We start from the raw sequence: 27,305 nt of genomic DNA, 5'->3' as shown, positions 1-27,305 counted from the left end.
ATTTCTTCCATGTGCGCCTGCATCCTGGTGTTCCTTCTGTAGCTGCGAATACTATTACCGACGCAAATGCCGACGAGTTGGAGGGGTCGACGAAGCAAACGAAAGCGCCCAGCATGGCAAATGAACAGTTTGATGTAGCTTGACGTGCGTTATTTAAAAGAACCCTGAGTTTTCCGGTGGTGCACATGCATGCTGTTGTATGTGCATGTATTAAGACTAACGCAGCTCCTAATCCCTCCTACGCTGATCCAGCTTAATCCCACAGAGTTTCCATGGTGGGGATCAGCGCCGGATTTAAAGCTAATCCCGTCCCTTAATCCGCACTGGAAACAGGCCCTAATACATATGCGCGCATATCAATATGACGGTGCCCTTGCGCACGGATATGCTGAAGTAATCAATGCTTCCCCTGCGCTTTCGTTCATCTCAATATTGGCCGTGCCACGTGCACGCTTGCATGCAGTGGTGCATGCAGTGGGAGCTCGGAGGCCCGTCACAAAGAATGTCGTCAGAACGCGGATCGTTGGAGACCTTCTTTATCTTACCTTGGATAACATCCAGCAGTGGCTAATCCGTGATAGCGGAGGAGCTCTGATACCGCTCAGTGGCGGTTACATACCACCCGGAAGGGACTCAAGGGGTATTCCCATTTCACCTGGCGCGGTGGTGGAGCTGGTGAGTGTATTGTAACGTGTGCGCGTTGATTCCCTTAGCAGCGCATCCCCACTGGCAGAAGTGTGATGAGGGGAGCGAAATGTAGTAGGTACTACAGCGAGCACCAAACGAGTAGTGTCAAAGGTGCTGTACACAGCAGGAAAGGAAAGAGAGCGGCGATGGCAGCACGCGGGGTTATGTACTTGTTAGAATGAACGTCAATCATTTGGATGTGTCGCACCTATATGAAACATCACATTCCCTTGAAATCGCTCGTTCGCTATTTGTCCTCGCGTGCGTGCGCATGTTACAGCCGTTGTGGGGGTACACAAACAGACGTCGGTCAGAGAGCTGCTGCTAGCTATTCATGATGCAGGTATGATGTGAAAACCCTTCATTCTGATACAGGCCTGTATTCCTAGGAACAGCCGTTCCTGCCGCGGCAGGCGAACCAACATTATTCCAGCAGCAGGACCAATAATGGTGATGAGCAAGTTGTTTGGCTTATTGCTGGACCATTGCATGACATTGCATTGCATGTATGCTTGCCAATCTACGTACTGGTCAGCAGCAGGGGCCTCCTTTCAAAGGAGGCAAGGTGCCGGCAAGGTGCCGGCAAGCATATTGAACATCGGCAACAGCAGCAGTAGTTTCGCGAGAGTGTAATAGGGCTAACCTGCTGCTTCTGCTGCTGCTCCGGCTTCACTCCATTCGCTCTGGCCTTCACCAATTTGGAGCCAAGGAGTATTCCGGACCACCTTTTGGGGAACAAAAACGTTTCGCGTGTAAAAGAAAATTTCAGGCCGTTTTTTTTGCAATCTGTTGGAAAGTGCTCTTAGGTACACTCAGGCTTGACACTTCGGTAGTTTGATTAGTTGCCTTTATCCCAATACGACATCGAATCAGGATTGGCTACGGTATGCTTATATACTGCTTGCGTATCCATTCTCTCTCTCTCCTTGTGTAACGATATGAGCGAGTGATGTGTTCACTGAAGGACTCTTATCTCTAACACAATCACCAATTTCTAAATACCAATAAGCTGTTACGTGCCCCAATTACTTTCATCCCGCCCTTGTTCACAGGGGCGTGTTTGCCTGATCTGTTCACCTGATCCCTGCAATCCATGCGTGCCAGCTCTGTCTGCGCTGCACTGCTGTATGCACAGTCTCATCACCTACAATACTTTTACCCCTGCTGCCATTGGATAAAGTCGACACATGCATATGTGCGTGAACATAGTAGTTGGTGACACGCACTAGCCAACGGCGCGTGCTGAACGAGTAGTTCCTACCCAGAGCACCCGTATAATGAGTAATAATGTATGAATCGGTGAATGCACGTTTGTACAGGACTGTCTTTTTAATGAGGCGACGGGCGAGTGCAGACCCGATAATTCGACTACCCTGACCACCATCACCCTCGCCCCAGCAGCCCTGCCAAGCCCTGATGAAGTCATCTACCAGCACCTCCTGGTCATGATTCTCGACTACCCTGCTTGCGGCTTCCCCGCTACCATCACAGAGGAAGAAATCCGGACCCTCTACCTGGGCCCTAATGGGGATGGCAAGGGAGGCCTTGCTGAAAAGTACACGCAGTGCTCATATGGGAAGTTCAACCTCAACATAACTGCCTTCCGGGCTGTGCGTGTGACGCACCAGTGTTCGACACCTATCACGACTAGCTGTGGCAGCTGGGCAATCTCGGCTCTGGCGGATGCAGCCACCAGGCCCCTCATCGGCCCTGTAGCCTTCTCATCCTTCAGCCACTACACCTACATAGTGCCACCGGGCCTTCAACCAGTGTGCCCCTGGTCAGGGCTGGCATTATTGCCGGGCCAACGGACCTTCCTGCAGACATCAGCCTCTGGAGTGTACAGATGGGCAACAGTAATGCAGGAGGCCATACACAACTATGGTATGTGTGATGGGTGACTGCCTGAGTGCATACATATCTACACTTAGGTTAGGCACTACTGGTAATGTGTGACCATTGCCCCCGGGAGATCCCGGGATCGAGGCTGTTAGGGTCTATAATCCTTCCTGTGGTGGAAGGTATTGCGCCCCTGGCTGATGGACGGTGGTGACCTGGGATAATGGTAACCTGCAAGTCGACCAGGAGTTGGGCCGCTGTCGACCTCTGAGAAGTTGACGAGGGTGACTGAATGAGGTTGCCCTGAAATACCGGGGAAGGCTGGGTTTCTCAGGGTAGCTGCCACGGGTGAAGATATACCCTGTTTCACACATCATAACTACTGCTGATTGATGTTGGACCAAAGAGTAATGCCCAAACATGCAACTTACAGCGGCTTGGGTGTTAACGCTTGTTTTCTTCCAAAGCATACTAGCAAGCCAAATGAAGGCGCTAAAATCAAACTTGTAGGGTTTGGTAGCAACGCTTCACTAAGTACTATATGTTGTTACAGGGTGGTTAAGCTTCACCAGTGGCCTCCTTCCCGAGGCAGTTCCCTGCTCTCCCCTGCTAGAGGGGCACCCTAAGCCATTCACCCCATCCGACTTCAGAGTGTACTCTTTGAGTTTGGCAACTCACCACCAGCATCCAACCAAATCTAGCGGATCAACGGCGCGTCAACTTAGTTCCTGGTCAGTTCGCGAGTTGATTTTATCACGTCCTACACCGTCCACAAGATGGGGGGCCACCTCCCATTTCATCACCTCTCAAACACCCCGAGAGGTCGGCAGGCGGATTTGAACCCAGACGCGCCGGAACGCGTCGGGAGCAGAAGCCAGGCCTTAACCTCTGCCAGCCGCCTACGTACTATATATTACTAGTAATACCTTGATCTTTAGCATGGCAGGCAACCCATAAGCGATATACATGCATGACGTTGCTGCGGCACTAAGGTCTGTAAAATTTTAATCGATGTAAGTCGCACCCTAGTATAATAGAAAGGGGACGGTCCCTCTAATATATACCAGGGCACGACATAGAGACAATCGGTAAAACAAGTTTATTTACGATTCGGCTTCCAACCTGTATTATCCTAGTTCTCTACTGTAGCAGCTGACCGCTGAAAAGGTCTCTCGAGTTGCAGGTGGTCGCGCTCTGCGCGTATTTATAGCGCCATACTGTGTATCGGCTGCTACATCTACTGTGGCGCCAGCTAGTACTCTATGTGCTGCTCGTTACATGTGCACAGGTCTCTGGCACTCTTGGCAGAACGGTATTGAGTACGGCGACTACTCGACAGCCATGGGCCGCGGTGATGCCTGCCCCAACGCTGCGGAGATCTCCCGCATGGGCTGGGCCACACCCGCGGTCGGAGGTGACCAGCTGAACAGCAGTGCCTTGCTGCCAGGCACAGCTCGGACCTTTACACTGCCTGCCACCTACCTGACTGGCAACAACAACTACCTGCGGGTGACTCCGGATTGGCTGTTTACATACAACGACCCAAAGTCAGCTCTGAACCTGTACATGGCCGTCCGAGTAGCCAGGGAAGGCGATGCTGGCCTAGGATCATCATATGCTTTCAAGGTTAACATTCATGAATTAAATGCCACGATGGTGAGTGGTGCCTTCAAATAACTATCACGAAACGTTAGATGCAATGTTTACAATTGTGTCTCGTCATATGACTGTAGCATCGACAAACACGTGCGCACAGCAGATAGCTGTTCAGGTGAGCTGAATATGTAATATAATAACACTACAAGGCTGGGCTGACCAGCCCTAGAAAGAAAGAAAGGCATTGTATTCGGTGATTGGGTGTCAGACAAACAGCTGTGCGCGACACAGTATTGGCTGTCACGGTATCCGAATACACAAGCAAGCAAACCCTAAAACCCACGACCATGTAACAACCCATCATCAACAACAACAACAACAACAACATCCACGCACGCCAGCCCGCTGCCAGCTATAAATACCGAAGTCAGGCTATCGATCTCTATCGATCACAGGAGGCCCTCAAGAGGTAAGCCTCAACTATGACTACGACTATATGTCGTGGACTATATGTCCACGAATGACAAAAATAAAGCACATTATCTCGGTGTGACAAAACATTCACACAAGAAAGGGAGAATACACAGGTAAAATACGTAAGCATACACAAATGAGCATGCATTCGCATTTCGATCAGCACAAATCACCACAAATCGATCAGCAAAGAGAATGTAACGCGAACACGAAACAACAACACGAAATTACGCATGTTCCTACCGATATAACCTAAGACAAGTAGGAAAGACAGTAAAATGAACGTGACGCTAAAATGCCGTGACAAAAGGTATTTAAGTTTGCAGCAAAAAATGGCCAGGGTATCGAAAATGGCCAGGGTATTGGTTTTGGGTATCGAAAGCAAGCATGGATATTTCGTTACTGCAATGCGAACTATCTAAGCGGTATTTCGCTACCGGCACTGTACTACCGTCACTACGATATTTCGCTACTGCAATGCAAACTATCTAAGCGTTTTCCTACTGTTGCTGCATGCAGGATAATGATTACACCGCTCGTCAATTTGTGAACAGCGACCGCAAAATCCAGTTCATCAACGCCGTCAGCCCCATGTCCCAGCTGATCCTGGATGTCTACAACCTGGTCGTGTATGGGGGATCATGGGTCGATACAGACACCTTGAGGGTGCACCTCTGCCGATTTACGAACTCGCCTTTTGAGTGCCCTTCCCTCGGCGACCTGGAAGCCCAGCCACCTCCGCCCCTTTCCCCGTGGCCCCCGAGCCCACGACCTCCTAGACCTCCACCGCCAAGGCCACCGCCACCTACGACCCCGCCACCAAGACAGCTGCCTCCCAGCCCGCAGCCGCCTTGTTCACCACCTCCACCATCCCCCAGGCCCCCACCCCCCAGGCCCCCACCCCCTAGCCCCCCACCCCCCAGCCCTCCACCCCCTAGCCCTCCACCCCCCAGCCCTCCACCCCCTAGCCCTCCACCCCCCAGCCCTCCACCCCCTAGCCCGCCACCGCTGAGGCCACCGCCTCCCCCTTCCACACAATTTGGTAAGTTTGCCTTCCTTGCGTGGCTTGTTGGCTCATGCGAGCTCTGCACTCGTTTCTGGCCACCAGCAGACCATTATTCATCCAGGGCTGATACTCTTTCATTTCGTGTAAGTATAGGAAGGTTAGGTGTGCAGAGTAGTGTGGGAATCCAGCTAGTGCGGTAGTAGACCTAGGTGTGCAGCTCACATACATGCAGAAATGTAAAGGAATACCACTGAACCCCACAACATCTGCACGCCTTCTGCGCACGCATATTTCGTTGATCACTGCAGGTCTCATTCTTTCCTTCTTCCATGCATGACCCACACACACGCACAGCGGGTGTGTGTGTGTGTGGTGTGGCTAGTGACAGCTAGCTGGCTTCCTTAATTTTATTGGTTCTCTTGCGTGCATGCATGCTCAGGTCCGACATACAAAGTAAGAAATGAAAGTTTAGGTTGCTCGGGGCGGGACCATAAAGCCTAGCACGTATTAAGGGATTCAACGATGAAAGGGTTGCAACATACAGTCCACATTGGCCGCCATCAGTATTTTGTCACGCAGGAATCACTATGCCTGCGGCCCATGTTGCCGTCCACTTGCACGTGGTTGGAAGTAAATCCAACCTGTTCTCAGACACCATCTTAATAAAGCCCACATTTCAGGGTAATCGTGGCTCATCATCATGTAACCATGGCTCATCATGGCTCGTACAGGGACGGCGATTCCGACATTCTTATGTACATACGTACTAGGTCAGGCACTACTGATAGGGCAACCATTGCCCCAGGGAGATCCCGGAATCGAGGTCTGTCAGGATCAATAAACCTTCCAATGGTGGAAGGTCATAGATGACCGGGGATAAAGTTAACCTGCGTGCCGATTAGGAATCGAGTTGGGCCGCTGTCGATCCAGCAGACTCCATTGGATGCTGGTGGTGGGTGCGGACCCTGAGCGATCCGCTGAGAAGTTGACTAGGGTTACCTATACTGGATGAGGGTGCCCCGAAATACTGGGGAAGGCAGGGTTTCGCAGCTGCGGGTAGCTGCCACGGGTGAAGATATGCCCCCCCTGTTTCACACATGCATCGATGCCATCGAGCGAAGGCTTGATGCATATGCAAGCTCCGAGTAGGTGTATGTTTCACATTGGCACACATGTGCATGTACGCATCATGATAAGTGTACTTAAACGAAACAGAAGCATTATAATAAAGGGTATGGCTGGTTAGCTTAAATACATAGCATTGATGGTAAATACATACGTACATCTCTATCTCACTTGCCCAAATACATACTTTATCCCTTGCAGCCTGCAGCAGGTTCTCAGGCTATTCACTCATGGTCAACGTAGACCACACAACGGATGATATTGGGTGCGGTGTAATGAGCCAGCAGAGTGTCGCGGCGGCCTGTTCTTCCAATAGCGAGTGCAAAGCGTTTAACTCATTTGTATCCAACAATGCTATCTGGGGCTGTATTAAGCGCATAGCTGGGCCTGTGCGACCATTGGCAGGAATCTGCTATTACCGAGGTATGTAATGGATGTGCAGTACTGCCTGGAAAGCAGCCGGCCCATATATTTAGGAAATATATGTAATCCAAAATGTAATCCATCAAATATAATCCATCAAATTCAAATTGTAGTGGATCATGTCGATCACCGTCCAATCACCGCTCAAGGCAAAGAGTACTCAGGGTGATGCCTAGGGAGCTGAACCCTTCTTACAATCCTCCCCCTCTCGAGTGAACGTCCTCGGGCCCCCCCCCGCATATCCCGTAGGAATTTGGTTATTTGAGATCCCGTAGGATTATGATTTTATGGTTGTATGACAAATTTGTCAGCCCCGTCCCCTTCTTACAGCTCCTGCGACCAGTTCTCATTCCAACCCGGATTAGAATCTGCAATTATGCGCTTGCAAAACTACTCTTCCTTAAGGAATGATTTTTCTGATGATCGAGAATAGCCCTCACCTTCATTATGCATGCGTTGTTCTCTGTTAATTCCCGTACTCAGTCCAGCCATGAGCAGTTCTCCTGCTGTAGCAGTCGCTCACCTGGCGGGACGACTGACAGCGCGGAAGCGTGGAGTTGTTAGTCCTCGCCGTCGTAGGAAGAATTCCAACCAAGCGGCAAGCACTAGCGTACATAAGACGTGTACGTAACGATTAGAGACGGTGGCAGCGGAGCCTTGAACTCCGAACACCTAGTAATGTGATACGTCGGTGTCTGGCCAGAACACCCCGCCCGGGTAGCTTATATCTCGGCCTACCTGCCGGATAATCTCTACTACGGACTTTGCCGTACTAGGATAATGTTGGTGGGGCCCGGGGCCCCAGCCCGTTAGATTCGCTTACGAACAGCTGCCCAGTTCGCGACATGTGACGAAACTCGGAACATGTACGAAACTTGAGTCAAATCGTTTAACAAATTAACAGTTATTGTTAAAAGTAATCGTTAAAATATTCTAAGGGAAATGTAGCTTGCTACACCTGCATGCTCCTGATCCTGTTCTTGCCAATTCGAAGAGTAGCATAGTAACCCTCTCAACGCATGTACAATTGTTACCTGCCGCTGCCATGTGTGCAATCAACACCGTCCCACTTGCAGCGTGCCCTCCAATCGCGGGCTACACTGTTGCCATTGATATGGATCATCCGGGTGATGACCTGGCATGTGTGTGGTTAATTACCACCGAGACAGCAGCCAGCCGATGCACTACCGATAGCAGGTGCAAGGCCTTCAACACGTACGTGGATTCCGGCTCGGGGAACTTGGCCAGCTGCATGAAGTATGCTTACACACCGACATCTCCGGCATCGGGTGTTTGCATTTACACCAAGATCACGACGAGTAAGTATGCATGTCTGTAACTCGTTTAAGGGTGTGCTGATTTTGCACTGGTATAATGCATAGGGACCCTTGCATACTTTCCTGCCTGTCAGTAAGTTTGTTATGGTCTATACTGTATGCATGTGCATGTGCATGTGCATGTGCGTGTGCATGTGCGTGTGCCAAGGGTCACGACGAGTAAGTATGCATGTCTGTAACTCGTTTTAGGGTGTGCTGATATTGCACTGGTATAATGGATAGGGACCCTTGCATACTTTCCTGCCCGTCAGTAAGTTTGTTATGGTCTATACTGTGTGCATGTGCATGTGCATGTGCATGTGCATGTGCATGTGCATGTGCATGTGCATGTGCATGTGCATGTGCATGTGCATGTGCATGTGCATGTGCATGTGCATGTGCATGTGCATGTGCATGTGCATGTGCATGTGCATGTGCATGTGCATGTGCATGTGCATGTGCATGTGCATGTGCATGTGCATGTGCATAAATACATACATACGCCTCTATCTCACTTGCCTGAATACATACTTCATCCCTTGCAGCCTGCAGCAGGTTCTCAGGCTATTCACTCATGGTCGACGTAGACCACACAACGGATGATATTGGGTGCGGTGTAATGAGCCAGCAGAGTGTCGCGGCGGCCTGTTCTTCCAATAGCGAGTGCAAAGCTTTTAACTCATTTGTATCCAACAATGCTATCTGGGGCTGTATTAAGCGCATAGCTGGGCCTGTGCGACCATTGGCAGGAATCTGCTATTACCGAGGTATGTAATGGATGTGCAGTACTGCCTGGAAAGCAGCCGGCCCATATATTTAGTAAATATACCCCAAAATATAATCCTGTTTTTTTTCAAATTCAAATTGTAGTGGATCATGTCGATCACCGTCCAATCACCGCTCAAGGCAAAGAGTACTCAGGGTGATGCCTAGGGAGCTGAACCCTTCTTACATTCCTCCCCCTCTCGAGTGAACGTCTTTGGGCGCCCCCCGGCATATCCCGTAGGAATTTGGTTATTGAGATCCCGTAGGATTATGATTTTATGGTTGTATGACAAATTTGTCAGCCCTGTCCCCTTCTTACAGCTCCTGCGACCAGTTCTCATTCCAACCCGGATTAGAATCTGCAATTATGCGCTTGCAAAACTACTCTTCCTTAAGGAATGGTTTTTCTGATGATCGACAATAGCCCTCACCTTCATTATGTATGCGTTGTTCTCTGTTAATTCCCGTACTCAGTCCAGCCATGAGCAGTTCTCCTGCATGCTCCTGATCCTGTTCTTGCCAATTCGAAGAGTAGCATAGTAACCCTCTCAACACATGTACAATTGTTACCTGCCGCTGCCATGTGTGCAATCAACACCGTCCCACGTGCAGCGTGCCCTCCAATCGCGGGCTACACTGTTGCCATTGATATGGATCATCAGGGTGATGACCTGGCATGTGTGGGGCTAATTACCACCGAGACAGCAGCCAGCCGATGCACTACCGATAGCAGGTGCAAGGCCTTTAACATGTACATGGATTCCAGCTCGGGGAACTTGGCCAGCTGCATGAAGTATGCTTACACACCGACATCTCCGGCATCGGGTGTTTGCATTTACACCAAGGTCACGACGAGTAAGTATGCATGTCTGTAACTCGTTTAAGGGTGTGCTGATATTGCACTGGTATAATGGATAGGGACCCTTGCATGCTTTCCTGCCCGTCATTAAGTTTGGTATGGTCTACACTGTATGTGTGTGTGCGTGTGCATGTGTGTGTGCATGTGCATGTGCATGTGCGTGTGTGTGTGCGTGTGCGTGTGCGTGTGTGTGTGCGTGTGCGTGTGCGTGTGCGTGTGCGTGTGCGTGTGCATGTGCGTGTGCGTGTGCGTGTGCGTGTGCGTGTGCGTGTGCGTGTGCGTGTGCGTGTGCGTGTGCGTGTGCGTGTGCGTGTGCGTGTGCGTGTGCGTGTGCATGTGCGTGTGCGTGTGCGTGTGCGTGTGCGTGTGCGTGTGCGTGTGCGTGTGCGTGTGCGTGTGCGTGTGCGTGTGCGTGTGCGTGTGCGTGTGCGTGTGCGTGTGCGTGTGCGTGTGCGTGTGCGTGTGCGTGTGCGTGTGCGTGTGCGTGTGCGTGTGCGTGTGCGTGTGCGTGTGCGTGTGCGTGTGCGTGTGCGTGTGCGTGTGCGTGTGCGTGTGCCGTGTGCGTGTGCGTGTGCGTGTGCGTGTTGGTAATACATACGTATGCCTCTATCTCACTTGCCAGATGGTGGAAGGTAAAGTGCCCCTAGTCGATGGACAGTGTTGACCTGGGATAAAGTTAACCACAACGATGACATCCTTTATGACATTGTGGATTTCAATTTCAGTGGTACCCAGAACATGGCCTGGCATAATACTTTGGTATCACAGTGCGTTTCAAACCGTGGGAGCGGTGGCTTCCATAAGTTAGGGTACCTGAAGATCATGGTCTCCAATCCCCAGCCACTAAATGGAGTTTGCCTTTACAAAGGGAACCCAAGTGCTGGTAAAGGAACCCAAGTGCCATTTGGGAAAGGAAAAGTAGAGGGCCAGGTGCATGCTGCTGCTGCCGACGCTGCTCTTCTGCCGAATACCGTAACCGGTTATTGGTTAGTAGGGACAGAATGCAAAGATATCAGCGTAATCATGCAACACAATACGGCCAGCGGCATCAATCATTCTACCCGGGATGCTCAGATGGGCTTTGCGTCGTTAAAGCCGCCCCCTTCCGCTCCTGTTTTTTTTCCGTTATCATAGCATCCCTTGACGGCATGCATGCATATATGCATACACCGACCACATATCATGCACTTTTGCTGTATATACCTGCCTGCTTTGCGAGTGTGTGTAGTTGCGGTATCTCAGCTGATGATGTTGTATGCGTGTGCGCCGACGAGCCAACATAAAATGAAGCTGTGCATGTGTAATACACGTCTAATATATAGAAGCGTTCATGCTTGCTTGCCGGCGTCCGCGCCTCTGCTTGCTGTACGTCTGACGTACGTCCTACACACCTGCTGCCCGCGCTGGTCAGCAAACAGCTTGCTTCATTTATGCTCGGGGTCTGTCTATAAGCCCCAGCCACCACCCTAGACATAAGAAGCACTAAGAAGCAAGGTGCCGAGCAGGTGCCGAGCAGGTGCCCTGCATGTAGTGAAATTTCCTTACGAACCAATACATGATGTTTTGTTGAACCGCTGTGTGTGGACGGACCGCTGCATTCATCCTTTGTGCCTCCGCAGTGTGCCAGGATTACACATCGCTGGGCTTTATTGCTTTCAAGGATGTGGATCATAACTTCGACGACTACGACCATGTGATTCCTGCATCACAAGCAGTTATGTCGTGCAAAAACAACAACTGTTGTCAGGGATTCAACGATGGCGGTTGGTTAAAATTGAAGGCAAATATCAATAGGGCGTCGCCCGGAGGTTGCTTTTATGTCAAGCAAACAGCCCTTGCAGCTGCATCCTCGACTGGTAAGATGGAGCAATCAATACAGCGCGTGCCTTACTTCGTCTGTTCAAATTTAAATTTAGTCGTCTGTTGGTTGTGGCCTGTTCGTCCGGCGGGGAGTATTGCGACTCGGACCGCTGGCCCTCGCTCAACAAGGAGGCAATTCTACGCTGTTTTCGACGATAAAATGCACCGGTCAATAGTTTCCTAACTTAAGGTTTGGGGGGTTCAAACTTCGGTTTGAAATAACACCTAGACTTACATACTCATACATACTGCATGCAGCTGAGTGCCCCCCTGCTGTGCCTTGCATTATTGTGCCAATGAATGCAATGCAGCTTGCCCACAGATTACCGGTTTTACCACCTACCCCGATGTGGACCACAACCTTGACGATCTTGGACACGTCAGTTTCTACAGTGCAGCCAGTACCTGCCTCAGTAACCCATCGTGCGCAGGCTTCAACAGTGACGGCTGGTACAAGAATCAGTCTTCCGTAAACTTTGTGAACAAAGGAATCTGCTTTTACACCAGGGATCAAACTCCAAATATGCTATCGCTCACAGGCACTACTGGTGAGCATTGTAGGAAGCTTCCACAGTGCTAGAGAACAATCGCGACGGTGCGTGTCTCGTTGGAGCCGAAGTGACGTGGTTTCAGATCCCTTGTCCTTCAAAGACGATTTGTCTAATGTTCTGAATGACCATGTTAGGTTTGCTATAGCTAGGCTTGCTGCTGTACGTGCGAAAACCTCTTCGATCTTGTGTATTCTTGCCTACTCCTTGCTAATTACTTGCCTACTTGCCTACATATTCTCATCGTTGCCCATGCAGTTTGCCCCCCCGTAAACGGCTACTTCGCGTTCCCAGACGTGGATCATAACTTTAATGACATTGGCTGGCAGACCTCCATCTACGCAGCTGCTGCCGCATGCAATGCGATCTCGTCCTGCATCTCACTCAACAGCGACGGGTGGTACAAGACCCATGCCACCATCAATGTGATCAGGTTCGGATATTGCTTTTACGTCAAAGCTGCAAACGTGATGACGACTATCACAACAGGGTACCCCGGGTGGGTTCTAAAAAGGTAGATACGGCATATCCTGCGTGTACGGCCGGGGCTTACCTGTTATATCGTACATCATGTTAGGCCTGCCAGCACCCCCCTCTACCAGCACGCGCTTGTACAACCAATTCCACCCTCCCGCGTCTTCCCACGAGATAATTATGCTGTAACGACACGAGGCATACCTAAGTATCTCGGATTTCGCCTTTGCTGTGTTGCAACAATTTCGAGACTGGACTGTACGTTCTGTTATAAATTTCGGGTCGGCGGTTCGATTCTGACAAACAGTAGGTACCGTAGACGGCTTTACCATGGTATATAGGTTAAACTAACGCCAAAAGCGTGAGGTGGGATGGTCCCTGTGCTCGTAATATTAGCCGAGAATGTCCATTGCCTACTAGTAGCAGGGGTAAAGTATCGACGCAAGGCCCATCTGAGAATCCCGGCCGCGGGTTACGCCTTCACTGTGTTACACATGTGCAATACAAGTATAAATGGTTATATTATTGCATTAGCACGGACTGGAATGTTGATGAATGTAGAGCGCATGGCGATTGTGCATTGTCGTGTGCACATGCATGCTTGATGAAGAGCCTGAGCTAACCTCGCTCTGGATGTATGTTTGTCTCGTTCCGCTTTTACTGGCCTAGCATACGTTCATACATAAGCGCTCCAGACACAGCAAATCTGCACAGTGGCCCGGAAGGTTCTAGGATTAATCCCGGCAACGAGTGACTTCGTAAGCGCTTTGATGCATTCCCACATGCGAGTGGACGGTGATGGACCGGATTATAGTGACCTGCGAACCAAACAACTGGGAGTGGATTGGCCACCGCCGTTGATCCGGCAGATTCCACTAGATGGTGGTGGTTGCCGAACATTTAAAAGTTACTGACTTTGTTGAAATGGACAGTAGGATGAGGGCGGCCCAAATCATCAGGGAAGGCAGGGACTGCCATGGTAGTAGTGCCACGGGTTGAGCTACACTCCCTATTTCACACACATACACAGCCCATGGCCATGCCTGGTTGCGACATGCTTCCTCGGCACGCACCCTTAATTTTCGGTGACAGATGGGGTGAATGGATCACCTCATTTACCAATCTGTGCAACTATAATCAGTAGCTGTTCAGGTATGAGCGCTTATGACACCTCACCTGCTGTTTCGACATTATAATTAGTAATGCCCTACCGTTCAATTATTCATCCATGCACATGCATCCGCCAGCCGGCGTGAAACTTCATGAGTTTATAGCTGCTGGTGTCGCGTTGGCTGGGACATATTTGAGTATTGTCATTAATATATGCATTCGTTGCATGGCGGTTTATAGTTCGTGTGGATACTGCTATTATCATTACTGGTGTATGGATGGTCTCGGTGCACAACATCTGCAAGGCAGTTTCAACTATGCATGAAGCCTCCTAGCTAGCTAGTTACACAACGTCGCGGACGGCGCGACAGCAGCATTGTAACAGCAGTCCCTTACCTTAGGCATTTTGGGAGGGGCCCCAGCGCGAAGCGCCCAGGGGGACCCCGACCTGTAGGATTGCCCATGTCCATGTGTGTGTGTGTGTGCATGTGGCCGTGTCTGTGTGTCCGTGTGTGTGTAACTGACCAAACATAATATCTCGCCCGGATGAAACGCGTTATTGGTAATATAGAGCAATCTCTATCGCAAGGTATCTCGCCTGTAGCCAACAAAAATCGTATGAGCACAAATGAGCACAAACAACTTTGGCTGCCTCAATTGACCGAGCTCAAAGTCACATCAACGCCTCTCGGGCTAAATTTCATCTCAAAAGGTGCCGTGTATCTCATAATTGAATTCTGAGATGACAGCGTATGATAACTTGAACACCCAGCTTGTTTGTTGACTTAGATGCGAAGGAGCGAAGCGATCGGAGCCTCGAAGTCTGGTTCTGTGCGACTGTCGTACAACCGTATTCGAGTGGCGAGTATATCACGCTTCAGCTCCTTCGTTGCAGGCATTCTGCCTTTCACTCAGTAGAGCTTCAGCTTGCAGTTAACTATTCGCCAAATTGGCGCCATCCTGGGTGACCGTACCTTGCTGCTGCTGCGGTTGTTCCTTACATAGTGTAGCCAGGACTTTAATGGTGGTAAGAACTTGGTCAGAAGCGGCTTCAGCATTCTGTGCAACGAGGACAAGTTCTGTGACAAGACGAAGCCCAGGAAACTGGTGGAGGGAGTTAAGGAGCAAGCCTTAAAGCATGCTGCCAGCCGCTCGGGTGGGGGTGCAGGTGGCCATAGCTCAGGCGGAGGTGGTGCAGGCGGCTCTAGAGGAGGTGGAGTACACGGCAGCATCGGATATAACTAGCGTTGTTCCTAACCGTAGAAGGAAAATCCTTCTCATATCATTTCTAATTAGAAGTAAATTAGAATATGAGAATGAGAATGAGAATTACTTTGCTATCTTTTCACCCAGCGTGAAGAATTACCGTAGTGCTACTTATAGTTCGTGATCGCTTTGTTCGGGGAGGGGTGAAAAAACTTTTTGAAATTTGTACGTGCCCTTTGAATTTCGGGGAAGGCCGGACCAGATTTTGCGGGCATGATACAAATTTCGGGGCTTTTTAAACTGCAGCTTCCAGTCAGTCTCCCTCCACCGGGAACTCTTAGGCTCATGGTCTCTCACCATTTTCGCACTTTGGAAACACCCTAGCAAATTCTGGACCGATCGTACAGTTCAGTACCAGTGGCAACGACCTAATAACCAACCGGCCAGGCCAATACAGTGTTTGGGATTTGTTGAAGAGGATGTCCAACAGATCGAATGCCAGGCTGCGGTGTGAGCGCAAGCCTCGCCTCGCCAGCTGCCATAGCATTGACCGCATTGCGCTCGCGCCTAGCAACCTCCTCGTGCTCCATTCGCTCACGCTGGGCCTCGACAACAGCATCATTAAGCCTAACTGGTGCAAATCCAGCTCGGTCGCTCACCGGAGCGTTTGGTGCTAGCGGTTTCATCCCGCATTGAAGCAGGGTTGCCTGTCTTGCACGTTTTCCAGCGTTGTTCATGTCCTACGTTTATGACTATATTTTGTGTATTTAAGAGCTGATTTCCGCCTTGAAATCCTATAGCTAGTTTTTGCGAAGTTTGATCGACCGGCTTCGGAGGGTACGATATTTCGGGGCTGTGGTCCCTTGGGATACCTTAGAATTTGTACGTGCTACATATTCGCGGTGCCTCCCGATTTTATTGTAGCACGAACTATAAGTAGCACTACGGTAACTGAAAATTTGTGGGCATGGCGGCTCATGGTTATCCAGGCGTTTCCAATTTTTTTTATGCCAAAAGTCGATGGCGGGCGGGCGATGAGCCGCCATGCCCACATGGCGGCTCATGGTTATCCAGGCGTTTCCAATTTTTTTTATGCCAAAAGTCGATGGCGGGGGTCGTAACCCAGAAAGGTGTACCTCTTGGCCATATATTCCCCCTTAGAATGCAAAGCTAACCTTGCCAAGTGTTGTTATTTCCATCCAGTTGCCAGACGGATACAGACACCAGTACGCTAAATTCAAACCCAACAATCTGCGTCAGGAACCTCAATAGAACGAGAGTCCCAAGTACTCAGGGGTACACAACGGCCCTCAGGCCCAAACGGAGGGCGCCAGACGGATACAGACACCAGTACGCTAAATTCAAACCCGGCAAAGGGGCCGGGAGGAGCGGAGGGGCCAGCGGACAGGCCGGCGGACGGATCGTTGGAGGGAGCAGCAGGGGGAGCGGTGGAGGGGGTGGTGGAAGGCCCAGGCTGCGGGCTGGGCGAGGGAGGCATTCTGGAGCCTCCTGCAGCCGCCTCCATCAGCTTCTTATCGCATGCTCTGACTTGCTGAGAGCAAACTTGTGACGGGTTCTTAGCGCTAAGGATCTTGTTGCAGCGGACGCATTGGAGCCACACAGCGCCAGTTGTCAGCAGGATGTTGAAACGAACCCACCACGACGCGCGCTGCTTTGCCTTAGCTTCTTTGAGGACGTTAGCGTAGGCAGGGGCGTCTAAATTCTTGTCACCATACTTGTAAACTTCAATGTTGTCGGGCTGATGGTCAGGTTGCTTTGTGTCAGGCTTGTCCGCTTGATCTGCCATAGCTGACCCGGAGTAACATCTGTAGGTAAGGTACTAATGTGCAAGTATTATAATGCACAAGCCTCTATTTCTGGCGATTCTAATGCAGGATCCAGGCTGTCGTACAGCTTTCTCATTCTAATCCCAGAAGCAGGCCCTTCTCATTTATAGGGTGATTTCTCATTAGAATTATTCTACGTTAGAATTCTATTTCTAATGGTCGGCACAACCCTAGATATAACACCAGGAGGCGCGAGGATGACCTTGGCCGCAACTCGCGAGATTAGAAGAGGCGCCGTTGACGCACCACACATAGGCCCACGCGCCGTCGTTTGGGAAAAAAATCATGATTAGTTGGCCGCGCCCACGCGCGCTTTGGTGTTCAATTGTTCGTGGTGCGCCCACGTGCGCGTTGGCCTCTTCTTTTTGCGCGCCCGCATGCGCTTCGTCCTCGTCGTCGCTTTGCTGCTTATGTTGATGGAGGACCCAGAATCTTTGCGGAGTTCATAAACACGCCCGTGTGCATCCTTATTTGCCCGGTTTTTCATGCCACCGAACCTCGGGTGCACTCGGCTTGTATTGCGGCAGGCACAGGCCGAGTGCACCCGAGGTTCGGTGGCATGAACAACGTTGTTCGGTTTTCTTATCTTCCAATGGGACCATCGGCGGTCGTTGCTTTCAGACGTTCGGGCCGACTGGCCAGCAGTCTTGTCTGTCAGAGACTGAGTCCGTTTGCTATTTCGCTCTTGACTCGTAGTGAGAGTGCAAGCCGTCTTTCAGGCGTTCCCGTGGCGGGGTGGCCCGCCAGCCGGTGAAGAAGGACGTCCTTTGTTGTAATCTAGCCGTCGTCTCGCTTTTCGTTTCCTAGCGGTTTGGGTCCGCGTCCATGTACTCCTTGTAGCGATCTCCTTCCCTTGGTGTGCCTTGCCTCTGCCATTCGTCTCGTTTCGCTTTGTTTTCACAGTTGCATAAGGGACAGCACAATCACTACTATCGCATCATGGCCGACACCGACATGGACACCTTTCTCAGTCTGATTAGTGAGGACATAGAGTTCGACCCAGCTATAATCAAGGACGTGCAACACTCGCTGGAGAGAAACGCCCAGCAGTTTGGGCAACAGAGGTCCTCCAGCGCCACACACGAGCCAGTAGCAGACCTGTCAAGTGATACCCAGCCAGATAAACTGCTAGCAGTTCAATCGGGCCAAGCAAGACGCCCGGTTGTCACCCAAGCACCTGCCAACACCGCGCCTATTCTGCACAGAAAACAACCAGTGCGTTCCGCCGATGACGTGAAAGGTGGGCCCAACAAACAGCATGGGCCCTGGGGTGACGAGATAGGTGAATACGTAGCCACGCTCTCCGGTGGCGACCAGTCACCCCCCGAGGTCCCGTGCTCACAGCTCCCGGCACCTGCTCAGATGCACGGCAGGCTCCGGCGTTGCCTACCCGCGTGGAAAGCGTGGGTGACCAACACTCTTGTTCTATCTTGGATTATCAGCGTTTTTCCCTTGCGGTGGGAGAAGGGGTCCTCACCCCCACCCTTGTCCGGCCAGAATCACGCCTCTGCTAACGAGCACGCAGCCTTCACCGACCAGTCGCAGGATTGGTGGCCTCTGGCATGGCTAGAGTTTGGCCGACACAACCGCATGTGGTCTGCCCCTTGGGTGTGGTTCAGCAAACGACTTAGTGTCGGCTCATTTGGGATGGGTGCCCGGTGAACAAAATCTTTCTTTTCCGGAGTTTTGCTATGAAGACCTCAAGGCAGTGCCCAGCTGGCTGCTCCCAAATGATTTTATGTTCACTATCGAGCTCAAGCGCGGCTACCACCATCTAGACATCGACCCATCCTTCTGGGAATACCTGGGATTTTGTTGGCGGGGCGTGTTTTACGTCTTCACCCAGCTACCTTTCGGCCTAGCATCCGCGTGCTGGGCTCATGCACGAGGTCATGCACCCCTGGCGTGCACACGGATGGCGCTGCACTGGTTACATCGACAACCAAGCCCACGCCGACCAGGACGCAGACCGGCTGATAGCACAGCGGGCTGTGGTGGTGAAGCCCTCGGTTTCTTAGTCAACCGGAAAAAATCCATGCTCGGCATGGTTCAGCAGAGAATCCGCTACTTGGGAATGCTCATCAACACTGCGGAAGGGGGCTTTGTTGTTCCGGAGGATAAGAGGGACAAACTCCTTATTGCAATCCGCGTGACACTCAGTGGTCATAAAGTACCTGTGAAGGCTCTCGCTTCTCTTAAAGGGCAAATCCTCTCGATGTCCTGGGCCTTCGGGCCCTGGTCACGGCTGTGAACCCGTGCGCTGGGCAAGCTCATCGACTCATGATCAACGTGGGGGTCCCACCCCTCTTTGTCCCCAGCAGCGCGTGAGGAGCTAGATTTCTGGCTGAAATCCTTCGATAAATTTAACGGCCGTCATCACCTATGGGTTCCCACCCAGGTGCATTCCTTGATCTTGATCTTTTGTGATGCGGCTGGCAAGTCTGCAGCTTCCTTAGGCGGCTGGGGCGCCTGGACGGTTCTAGACGGCAAGCTCGCAGTGGCCAGAGGCAGCTGGCAGACGGAAGCTAGCAGGATGGGATCCACACCGCAGGAGCTCCGCGCCATCCTCCTAGCCATCCAGTCCTTCAATAGCCCCACGGGCCGGGCAGTTAAGGTCAACCTCAACACTGCAAACATCATCAACAAGGGTTCCGCAGAAGCTGACAACTCCTACACGGTGGCATGCGAGCTGCATGAATTTTGCTTCGAGCACAACATCCGCCTGCAGGCCGAGTGGCGGCCCCGGGAAGAAAATAGACTTGCCGATTTCCTGTCAAAACTGAAGGACACAGACGACTGGATGCTCCAACCCGCCGTCTTTCGCTCGCTGGACGCCAAGTGGGGGCCTTTCGATATAGATTTGTTCGCTTCACATACCAACCGACAGCTCCCCGTGTACTACTCGAGGTTCTTCACGCCGGACACTGCAAGGGTGGATGCTTTCCGCTTTGCATGGGGCCGCAGCTGCTGGGCCAATCCCTCTTTCAGCCGGATCCTTAAGGTGCTGCTGCATGCAAAGGCATGCAAGGCCCGCGTGTGCCTGATCGCACAGTACTGGCTGACCAGGGACTGGTGGGCCAGGATCACTGCAGACGGCGTCTGGTTTGAACCTTTCATCCACGAGGTCATGATGTTAGGCCAGGCAGCGGACCTATTCCTGCCGGGTCCCGGCAACGCGACCCTTAAAGGTGCATCGGCTTGGCCCACCCTGGCCCTTCTCTTAGATTTTTCCGGCCCCAGCAAAACACGCATCCGTGTCCCCGCTGACCTGGTCGCCCGCCTCCCGCAGATCTAGCGGCATGTGCAGGGGCCTTGTTGGGGCCCCTGGGGGACGACGCCACCGCCGACCTCCAAGCCCTCGCCACACAACTGGCGCAGGAGGCACCAGAATCATTGGTGGCCAGGACTACTAAGGAGTATGCCGCCACGTGGCGCCAGTATCGCTGCTGGTGGGAGGCTCACAATTTTCCGGGCGACATCTATTCCACTCCTGGAGAGCTGGTAGCTCTTTACTTGCTGTCCCTGCTGAACACGTCTCAGGCTGATGGTGTTGGGCCCGGCCGTGTTCGCCTGGCTAGTGTGGCAATCAGCACCTACTTCCGCATGGCAGGAAAAGCAACGCCCACAGATCACACTGCATGTGGCATCGTCCGGACTTTAGCGGAAAAGCGGCTCCATGGTAAACCGCTGCAGCGCGTGATGCCTTGGAGCCAGAAGACATCGCAGCGCTGGCCTGCATAGTGGAAGGTCCTGAGGTGCGTCTAGATTATTCAATGATGGTGGCCGCGGTGGCCATCATGTTTGGCGGTTTTCTCCGGTTTGATGATGCCGCAGAAATTTGCGTGCACGAAGATCTTCTAATTTCAGCATCCCACATGGAGATTTCCATTCCTCGTTCGAAGACGGACCAGCTGATGCGAGGCCACTGGGTTGTCATTGCACACTCTGGAGGTCCCTGCTGTCCCGTCGGACTTACAGAACGCCTGCTGGCGCAAGGTGGCTACTGCAGAAGACCATCGACAGCAGATGTAGATGTGGGACCGCTTCTCAGACCAGTCCAATGGATGCAGCGTGGTGGATACCTCTCGGGCCCACTGACTGGCACATGGGAGGCACCAGTGCACTCCTTGTCGTACGCGGCTTTCCGCACACGGCTACTGAGAATGGTATCCCTGGCAGGCATCACGCATCACATCAAGGCGCACTCCATGGGCATAGGTGCAGACCGTGGAGTGCCGGCAGAGTTGCGCAAGGCACATGGCTGCTGGCGCACAGATGCCATGGTACAGCACTACACGCGGTGCGACACTGCGGCCAAACTGGAGGTCTCCCGCCGCCTTGGCCTCGCCAATGAACGGGTATCTCTTCGGTCTGCAGTGTAAGGGCCATGGCAGCCGGTCTCCCTACTTCCCGTCTCCACCATTCCAAGCACGGTTAGCAAGTACGTCAGAGTCAGAGCCACGAGAAGACGGTTAAGGGAGATAGGAGCACAGAATTGTTGACTTAGATGCGACGGAGCGAAGCTGTCATAGCCTCTAAGTTTGGTTCTGTGCGACTGTCGTACAACCGTATTCGAGTGGCGAGTATATCACGCTTCAGCTCCTTCGTTGCAGGCATTCTGCCTTTCACTCAGTAGAGCTTCAGCTTGCAGTTAACTATTCCCCACCCACCTTCCCCCGTGGTATTCGTTGGTTACCCCCTCGCTTCCAACCACCCCTTTCCTTAATGCTGGTCAATTGCAGACAACTCCACGCCGGGCTCGGCCAGCAGTGGGCCAGCGGCAGACGCCCACTGAGGGGCGGCTGGAAAGTCGGCGAGTCGACAGAAGGAGGGTTGGGGAGGGTTTCTTCATCGCGTTTTTCGCCTTTCTAGCTCCGCACTGCGGCCTTGGGGAGCCCCGGTTGGCTAGGGCTCGTTGCTGGTTCAGTCCAGGGGCCCCCCCCTTTTTTTCTTTTCTTTGGTAGTTCGTTCATGGTGCGTGAGTCTCATTCAGGTGGCTTTTTGGGCGGTCCTTAGGCTCGCGTTTTGTGCTGTTCTGTCGCGCGCGTGTTGCCCTGTAGGGGTGTGTTGGTCGCGCGGTAGTTGTGTGGCGGCTGGTGAGCCGCAGTCGCGTGGCCGTGGTTGGCTGAGGCTGAGTTCTCCTGCAGTGTAAGGGCCATGGCACGAGAAGACGGTTAAGGGAGACAGGAGCACAGAAGTCACCATTTGCCCGGGGGCCACATGGGCATTCCGACTTGCCACCCGCAGGGCGACAAATTTGCTTACATCTCTCTATGAAATATGCAAGCTGCCCCACAGTTGCGGCTGTGGGGCGGATTGCTGAGGCCGCTGGCGCTTCGGGGATAAACATCACAGACAGCACCGAACTTCACCCAGCTTGCGTTAACATTTGCGTTACCATTCCGACTTGCGGTCTGCTGCACTGTCCATGCAGCATGCACCCGGGATGGATGCGATTCGCGTGGAGCCCGCAGGCAGTGCTGACGATTCCGCTGGTGCAAGCTTAGCTCCCACACCATCAGCACTGCTGCAACAAAGCACATCTCCCACCGCGTTGACACTACCCATCAATTGTCACACATGCCGCGCTAGCTACCGGCCTGTATGGATGCAGGGGGCCCCGCCTTTATCCGGCTTCAAGGAAGCCGACACCCGACTTGTCTGCGGAAGGGTTGGGTTGCAAGGCTGTGGGAGGAGAGGCCCTCGACTACGAAGGAGGCTAAGTGTTAGGCAACGTAATGACACAAGGCCAACTCAAGCATCCGGTTTACACTTTTGCTGTGTTACAATGGTATCGAGACGGGGCCACGCAACTTCCGATATAAACTACAGGTCGGCAGTTTGCTTCTGGCAATCAGTAATTATCGTAACTTGACGATTCCATAGTGATATGGATAAACCAGCGCACAATGCGTGAGATGGGATGGCTCTGACGCTCGACATAATGGCCGTGGACGTCAATTGCTGAGCGGGGGGCATTGTAACGATGCAAGGCCAATCTGAGCATCCCGGGTTACGCCTTTGCTGTGTACAAGCATCTTCTTCTTCTCAGCAGTAGTCCGCCACCGTGCGACGAACTGCATGACTGCCTCGGATCGCCCATACATGCATTCGCTTACACTTCCTGGATTTGTTGCTTTCAACATATATAAGCAACATGTCACTGCACGGTATGTCCATGTATGAAACTGTTGTGTATATCGGTACACCCAGGTGGACATATGTATTGTTTATCCGGCTCATCATGAGCATTGCTTCGAGTTAGTTCGTTTGGACCATACAACCTTGTGAGGCTTGTAATAACCATTCATCCATCCATTCAAAAGACGTGATTTGCAGCCTCTATTGCGGCTCGACTTGAACTCTGTGTTTGACTATGTAAAAGACTGACGACCACCTGTACACAATTCGGCGACGGTTTTCATTGATAAAGTATCACAGGTTTAGCGACTGTACTGGTGATCATGACTTGCAGCTGCCGCATCACTTGACTTGGTCAATTGTGGAATTTGGCATATCAGGGATTAGTTCCATGCGGGCTATGCTATACATGATCTTCAGCAAATTGCTTATTCTTTCGGCATGTTCACCCAGGGCAGCACACAATCCCAGGCCTGACTTCTGCTCCCGGAGATCCCCGATTCAAATCCACCTGCTGTCCCCTCAGAGTGTGAGTTGTGTGGCCCCTCATCTTATGGATGGTGAAGGACGTGATAACAGAAGCTTGCAAGCTGACCATGAAATAAGTTGTGGCGCTGTAGATCCGCTAGATTTGGTTGGATGCTGGTGGTGAGGTGCCAAATCCAATGAGTAGATTTTGAAGTCGGATGGGGTGAATGGATTAGGGTGCCCCTCTAGCTGGGGCGAGCAGGGAATTGCCTCAGGAAAGGGGGCCACTGGTGTAGCTGTACCACCCTGTAACAACAACTCCTGCCCTGAAGTCCTTTTGGCACCTTATGGTGACGACGGGGTTCAGATCCTTTCATGGTCAACCCCCTGTCGAATGTCCCTGAGTCACCAGATTATCATGCACAACCTCTTCGAGGAGTTCCCCAGGAATCTCGTCAAATATCTCGATCGATGGTTTCCTAATAGCAGCACTGGCACTGGCACTGTTTGATACCGTTGAGTACCCCGAAAAGGAGGAGGTGGATGAGTGGGGTGGGGTGGTGTTTGAGGCGCTGAGGGATTACTTCATGGATTGCCTGAACGAGACGAAGCACAGGCACGATTGCCATCCACAGATCGATTTCGAGGAGGTGAAGTTGCAGCTGTCCGTGTTTAAGCATGAGATATAGAAGTTGCAGCCAGGATCGGGAAGCGTCCTTGAACGTGGAGCAGCAGCAGCTGCTGTCACAGGAGTGGTCGACTCATGCATGTTAGGCTCAGCGGCCCGACCTCGGGGAGGGGGGGGGGCTGAGGCCGGTAGTGGACCTGCTGGTGGAGCAAATCGAGTGAGTTGGGACCAGATGGAGGCCAAACAATACCGGATACGTTAACAAACTGCCGAAATCATTATTATGAAGGTAGAGGACGCCATATTAGGGAAGGTGTAGGGGAGGTAAACGCAAGGCAGGTAGCATTATGTTTTGGGGGGTTGCAAGGGTCAAGGAGACAGCTGCGGCTTTATCGTTGTATTTATGCTCTTGAAGATGTGTATGTGTGTGTACATGCCCATGTTTCCAACGCAACACTGTTAAGTCACAGCAAACCGGATCCTATTGCTTTTGGTCACCATTCTCTTATATACGAGTATCCGTCACTTTCCAACAGAACGCTACTTCATGTGACGCATATGTGCGGAGTTTATGGTTCTCAACAAGACGGATATGCTGAATGACGCTCAGCGGGAGGAGCTCACGGCCATTGTGTCCTCTCTCAATCCCCTGGCAACCGTCATCCCCTGCACACAGGGCAAGGTAATCAGATGAAATATTCTCGGTATAAATTTCATCCCGACAGCTGCCGCGTATCTCATATTTAAATTCTTAGGTGACGGCGTATGATAACTCAAACACCCAGCTTGTGTTACCATTTGCCGGCATGAGCAATCCGACATGCCACCAGCAGGCCAACAAATTTGCTTTCATTTCTATATGAAATACACAAGCTGCTTGTTCGTACATTTACTTTGGCCAATGCACTGGGCCTCCGAAGACTTGTGGTGTGCCATGATGAAGCTCGCGACTGTGGGGCGAATTGCCGAGGCGCTTCAGGGATAAACATCACAGACAACACCGAACTTCACTCAGCTTGCGTTACCATTTTGCCCGCACGGGCATTCCGGCTTGCGGTCTGCCGCACTGTCCATGCGGCATGCACCCGGGATGGATGTGATTCGTGTGGAGCCCGCAGGCAGTGCTGACGATTCCGCCGGTGCAAGCTTAGCTCCCACACCATCAGTACTGCTGCAACAAAGCACATCTCCCACCGCAGTGACACCAGTGTTTATTTTTTTGGTAATATATTACTTTTTTGGGAATAAATGGGGGTCTGAGCCTGGAAGAAATGGAATAATTGGCCAGTTGCACTCTGGGAACCTGGAGCCTTCATTCTATATGCGATTCACACTCATTTCACACCTTAATGAAGACCCTTCATACCTTCATGAAGGTACCCTTCATTCCACACCAAATCGAGGGCCCCGGGTCAATTTAGAATGAGGACCACTTCATTACATAATGAAGGTAGCTCAGAATGAACGTCCCTTACGCTTTGAATACCCCTTCTGTCCAAAATGAAGGTGGTCTCCATAAAACGAGCCCATGTCCATCACGTGATATGAAGGGCCCTTTCAGTCCAAAAAGAAGCCGTCTCCATAAAATGAAACATATATATCACGTGATATGAAGGGCCCTTTCAGTCCAAAAAGAAGCCGTCTCCATAAAATGAAACATATACATCACGTGATATGAAGGCCCCTTTCAGACCCAAATTAAGCTTTTTCATAATGTCCATCGCGCCATATGGACGCGCCTCCAATCCTAACTAGTAAGGCGTGTTCTTATCACATGATGAACAGTGTCTTAATACGGATTTGCTTATAAGCCAAGCCGTCTCAAGACCCTGTCCACCATGTGATACGAACGTGCCTTCAGCCCTAAGAAAAGGCACCTCCACAAAAGAAGACAATGCAGCTGTCCATCACATTGCATGTGCATCCACCCCAAAATAAACGTGCATCCATTACCACCGTCGTTTCTTGCCCCCCTTCCCCTTCGCCTTTGTTTCCATGATCCGCTTCAGTCAAGACGACATCAGGTCCAGAACGGCTGCGCTTTGAGGTGGCCTTTGCTGTCATCATGGCTGTTGTAATCTCCACCGCCCACATCTGTCGCCCACTGCTTCACCATGTCCAAGGTGGTTGACTGCAACAGCAGCGGGACATGTGTCAGTCAGTTAGTTATAGACATATAGGCTTAGTGGAGTAAAAATGGACAGGTTGCTATACTGAAGCACACAATTAACACGATGTCGCAAAACCATGCATTCTTGGTGAGCACCCAACCAGCCTATTTGTAACCCTGAAATGAAACCAACACAAATTTTGACAGGAACTCACTTTCTGATTTGCTGCTAGGTGATCTGGTCCAGCGCTCGACATCCATTGGTCATGGGGTCCGGCTGCTGCTTGAAACAGCTTCAAGACACTGCTCTGCCTCCTCGACACTCAAGAGCTAAAATACATCTGCATTGAAAACAAATAGAGGGGCAAAGAACAATGAAACATTACGTTAGTTATCATGCAGCAGCATCGGACTGCAACCCTTGACGGCGGTAAATAGCTAGCATACATGTCAGAATAACAGATAGAAGCAGGTAACAAAGTTCTGTGATGACGAGTACAGAGTCATGATGTGGCCGCCGGCAATGTGGACCTGGTCAACACAGTCCCGTGACTCACCCAGCCCGAGCAGCTTGAAAATATTGGTCTGCTCCTGTGCCTCCCAGTCACATTGGAAGATTTCATTGTCACCATCGTCAGTAAGAGAGCCCAGCAGACTGGACCTAAGGGCGCCCTCACAGAGAAGAAGCCTCTTCTCAAACTTCAGCCTTGTGGCAAGCTCTTGTCCTCGCTCACTTAAATGAGGTCTAATGGCATAAACATCTGTAGTCAACGCTTTGTGTTGGCAGTGAGTCGCTGTTAGATGCTCAATGTCAAGCGCAGTA

The 27,305-nt window shown here is 51.6% G+C and overlaps 3 protein-coding genes across 3 annotated transcripts; 2 read left to right on the top strand and 1 right to left on the bottom strand.

Annotated features, from left to right (window-relative positions):
* Nucleotides 1-525: 525 nt before the first annotated feature.
* Nucleotides 526-5,622, top strand: vmp24 (metalloproteinase, extracellular matrix glycoprotein VMP24; the record flags this gene model as incomplete). Its single annotated transcript, XM_002950580.1, has 4 exons — nt 526-675; nt 2,007-2,571; nt 3,815-4,182; nt 5,116-5,622. Coding segments are annotated over 4 exons (1,590 nt in total), but the record flags the coding sequence as incomplete, so codon positions are not given.
* Nucleotides 5,623-16,525: 10,903 nt separating this feature from the next.
* VOLCADRAFT_90981 (uncharacterized protein) lies at nt 16,526-17,095 on the bottom strand (the record flags this gene model as incomplete). The annotated part of the gene is made up of 1 exon (XM_002950472.1): nt 16,526-17,095. The coding sequence occupies one exon, from the start codon at nt 17,093-17,095 to the stop codon at nt 16,526-16,528; it is 570 nt and encodes a 189-aa protein (XP_002950518.1).
* A 325-nt stretch (nt 17,096-17,420) lies between these two features.
* VOLCADRAFT_90980 (uncharacterized protein) lies at nt 17,421-25,066 on the top strand (the record flags this gene model as incomplete). Its single annotated transcript, XM_002950579.1, has 9 exons — nt 17,421-17,469; nt 17,558-17,637; nt 18,039-18,375; nt 20,425-20,814; nt 21,114-21,493; nt 22,196-22,231; nt 23,803-23,924; nt 24,181-24,394; nt 25,049-25,066. 9 exons carry the CDS (start codon nt 17,421-17,423, stop codon nt 25,064-25,066), a joined length of 1,626 nt encoding a protein of 541 aa, XP_002950625.1.
* Nucleotides 25,067-27,305: the final 2,239 nt, after the last annotated feature.

The sequence above is a fragment of the Volvox carteri genome (assembly GCF_000143455.1).
Source record: "Volvox carteri f. nagariensis unplaced genomic scaffold VOLCAscaffold_19, whole genome shotgun sequence".
Classification (NCBI taxonomy): Eukaryota; Viridiplantae; Chlorophyta; class Chlorophyceae; order Chlamydomonadales; family Volvocaceae; genus Volvox; species Volvox carteri.
Note: the sequence above shows the minus strand (reverse complement) of the source record. Positions and strands in the feature narration are given on the sequence as shown.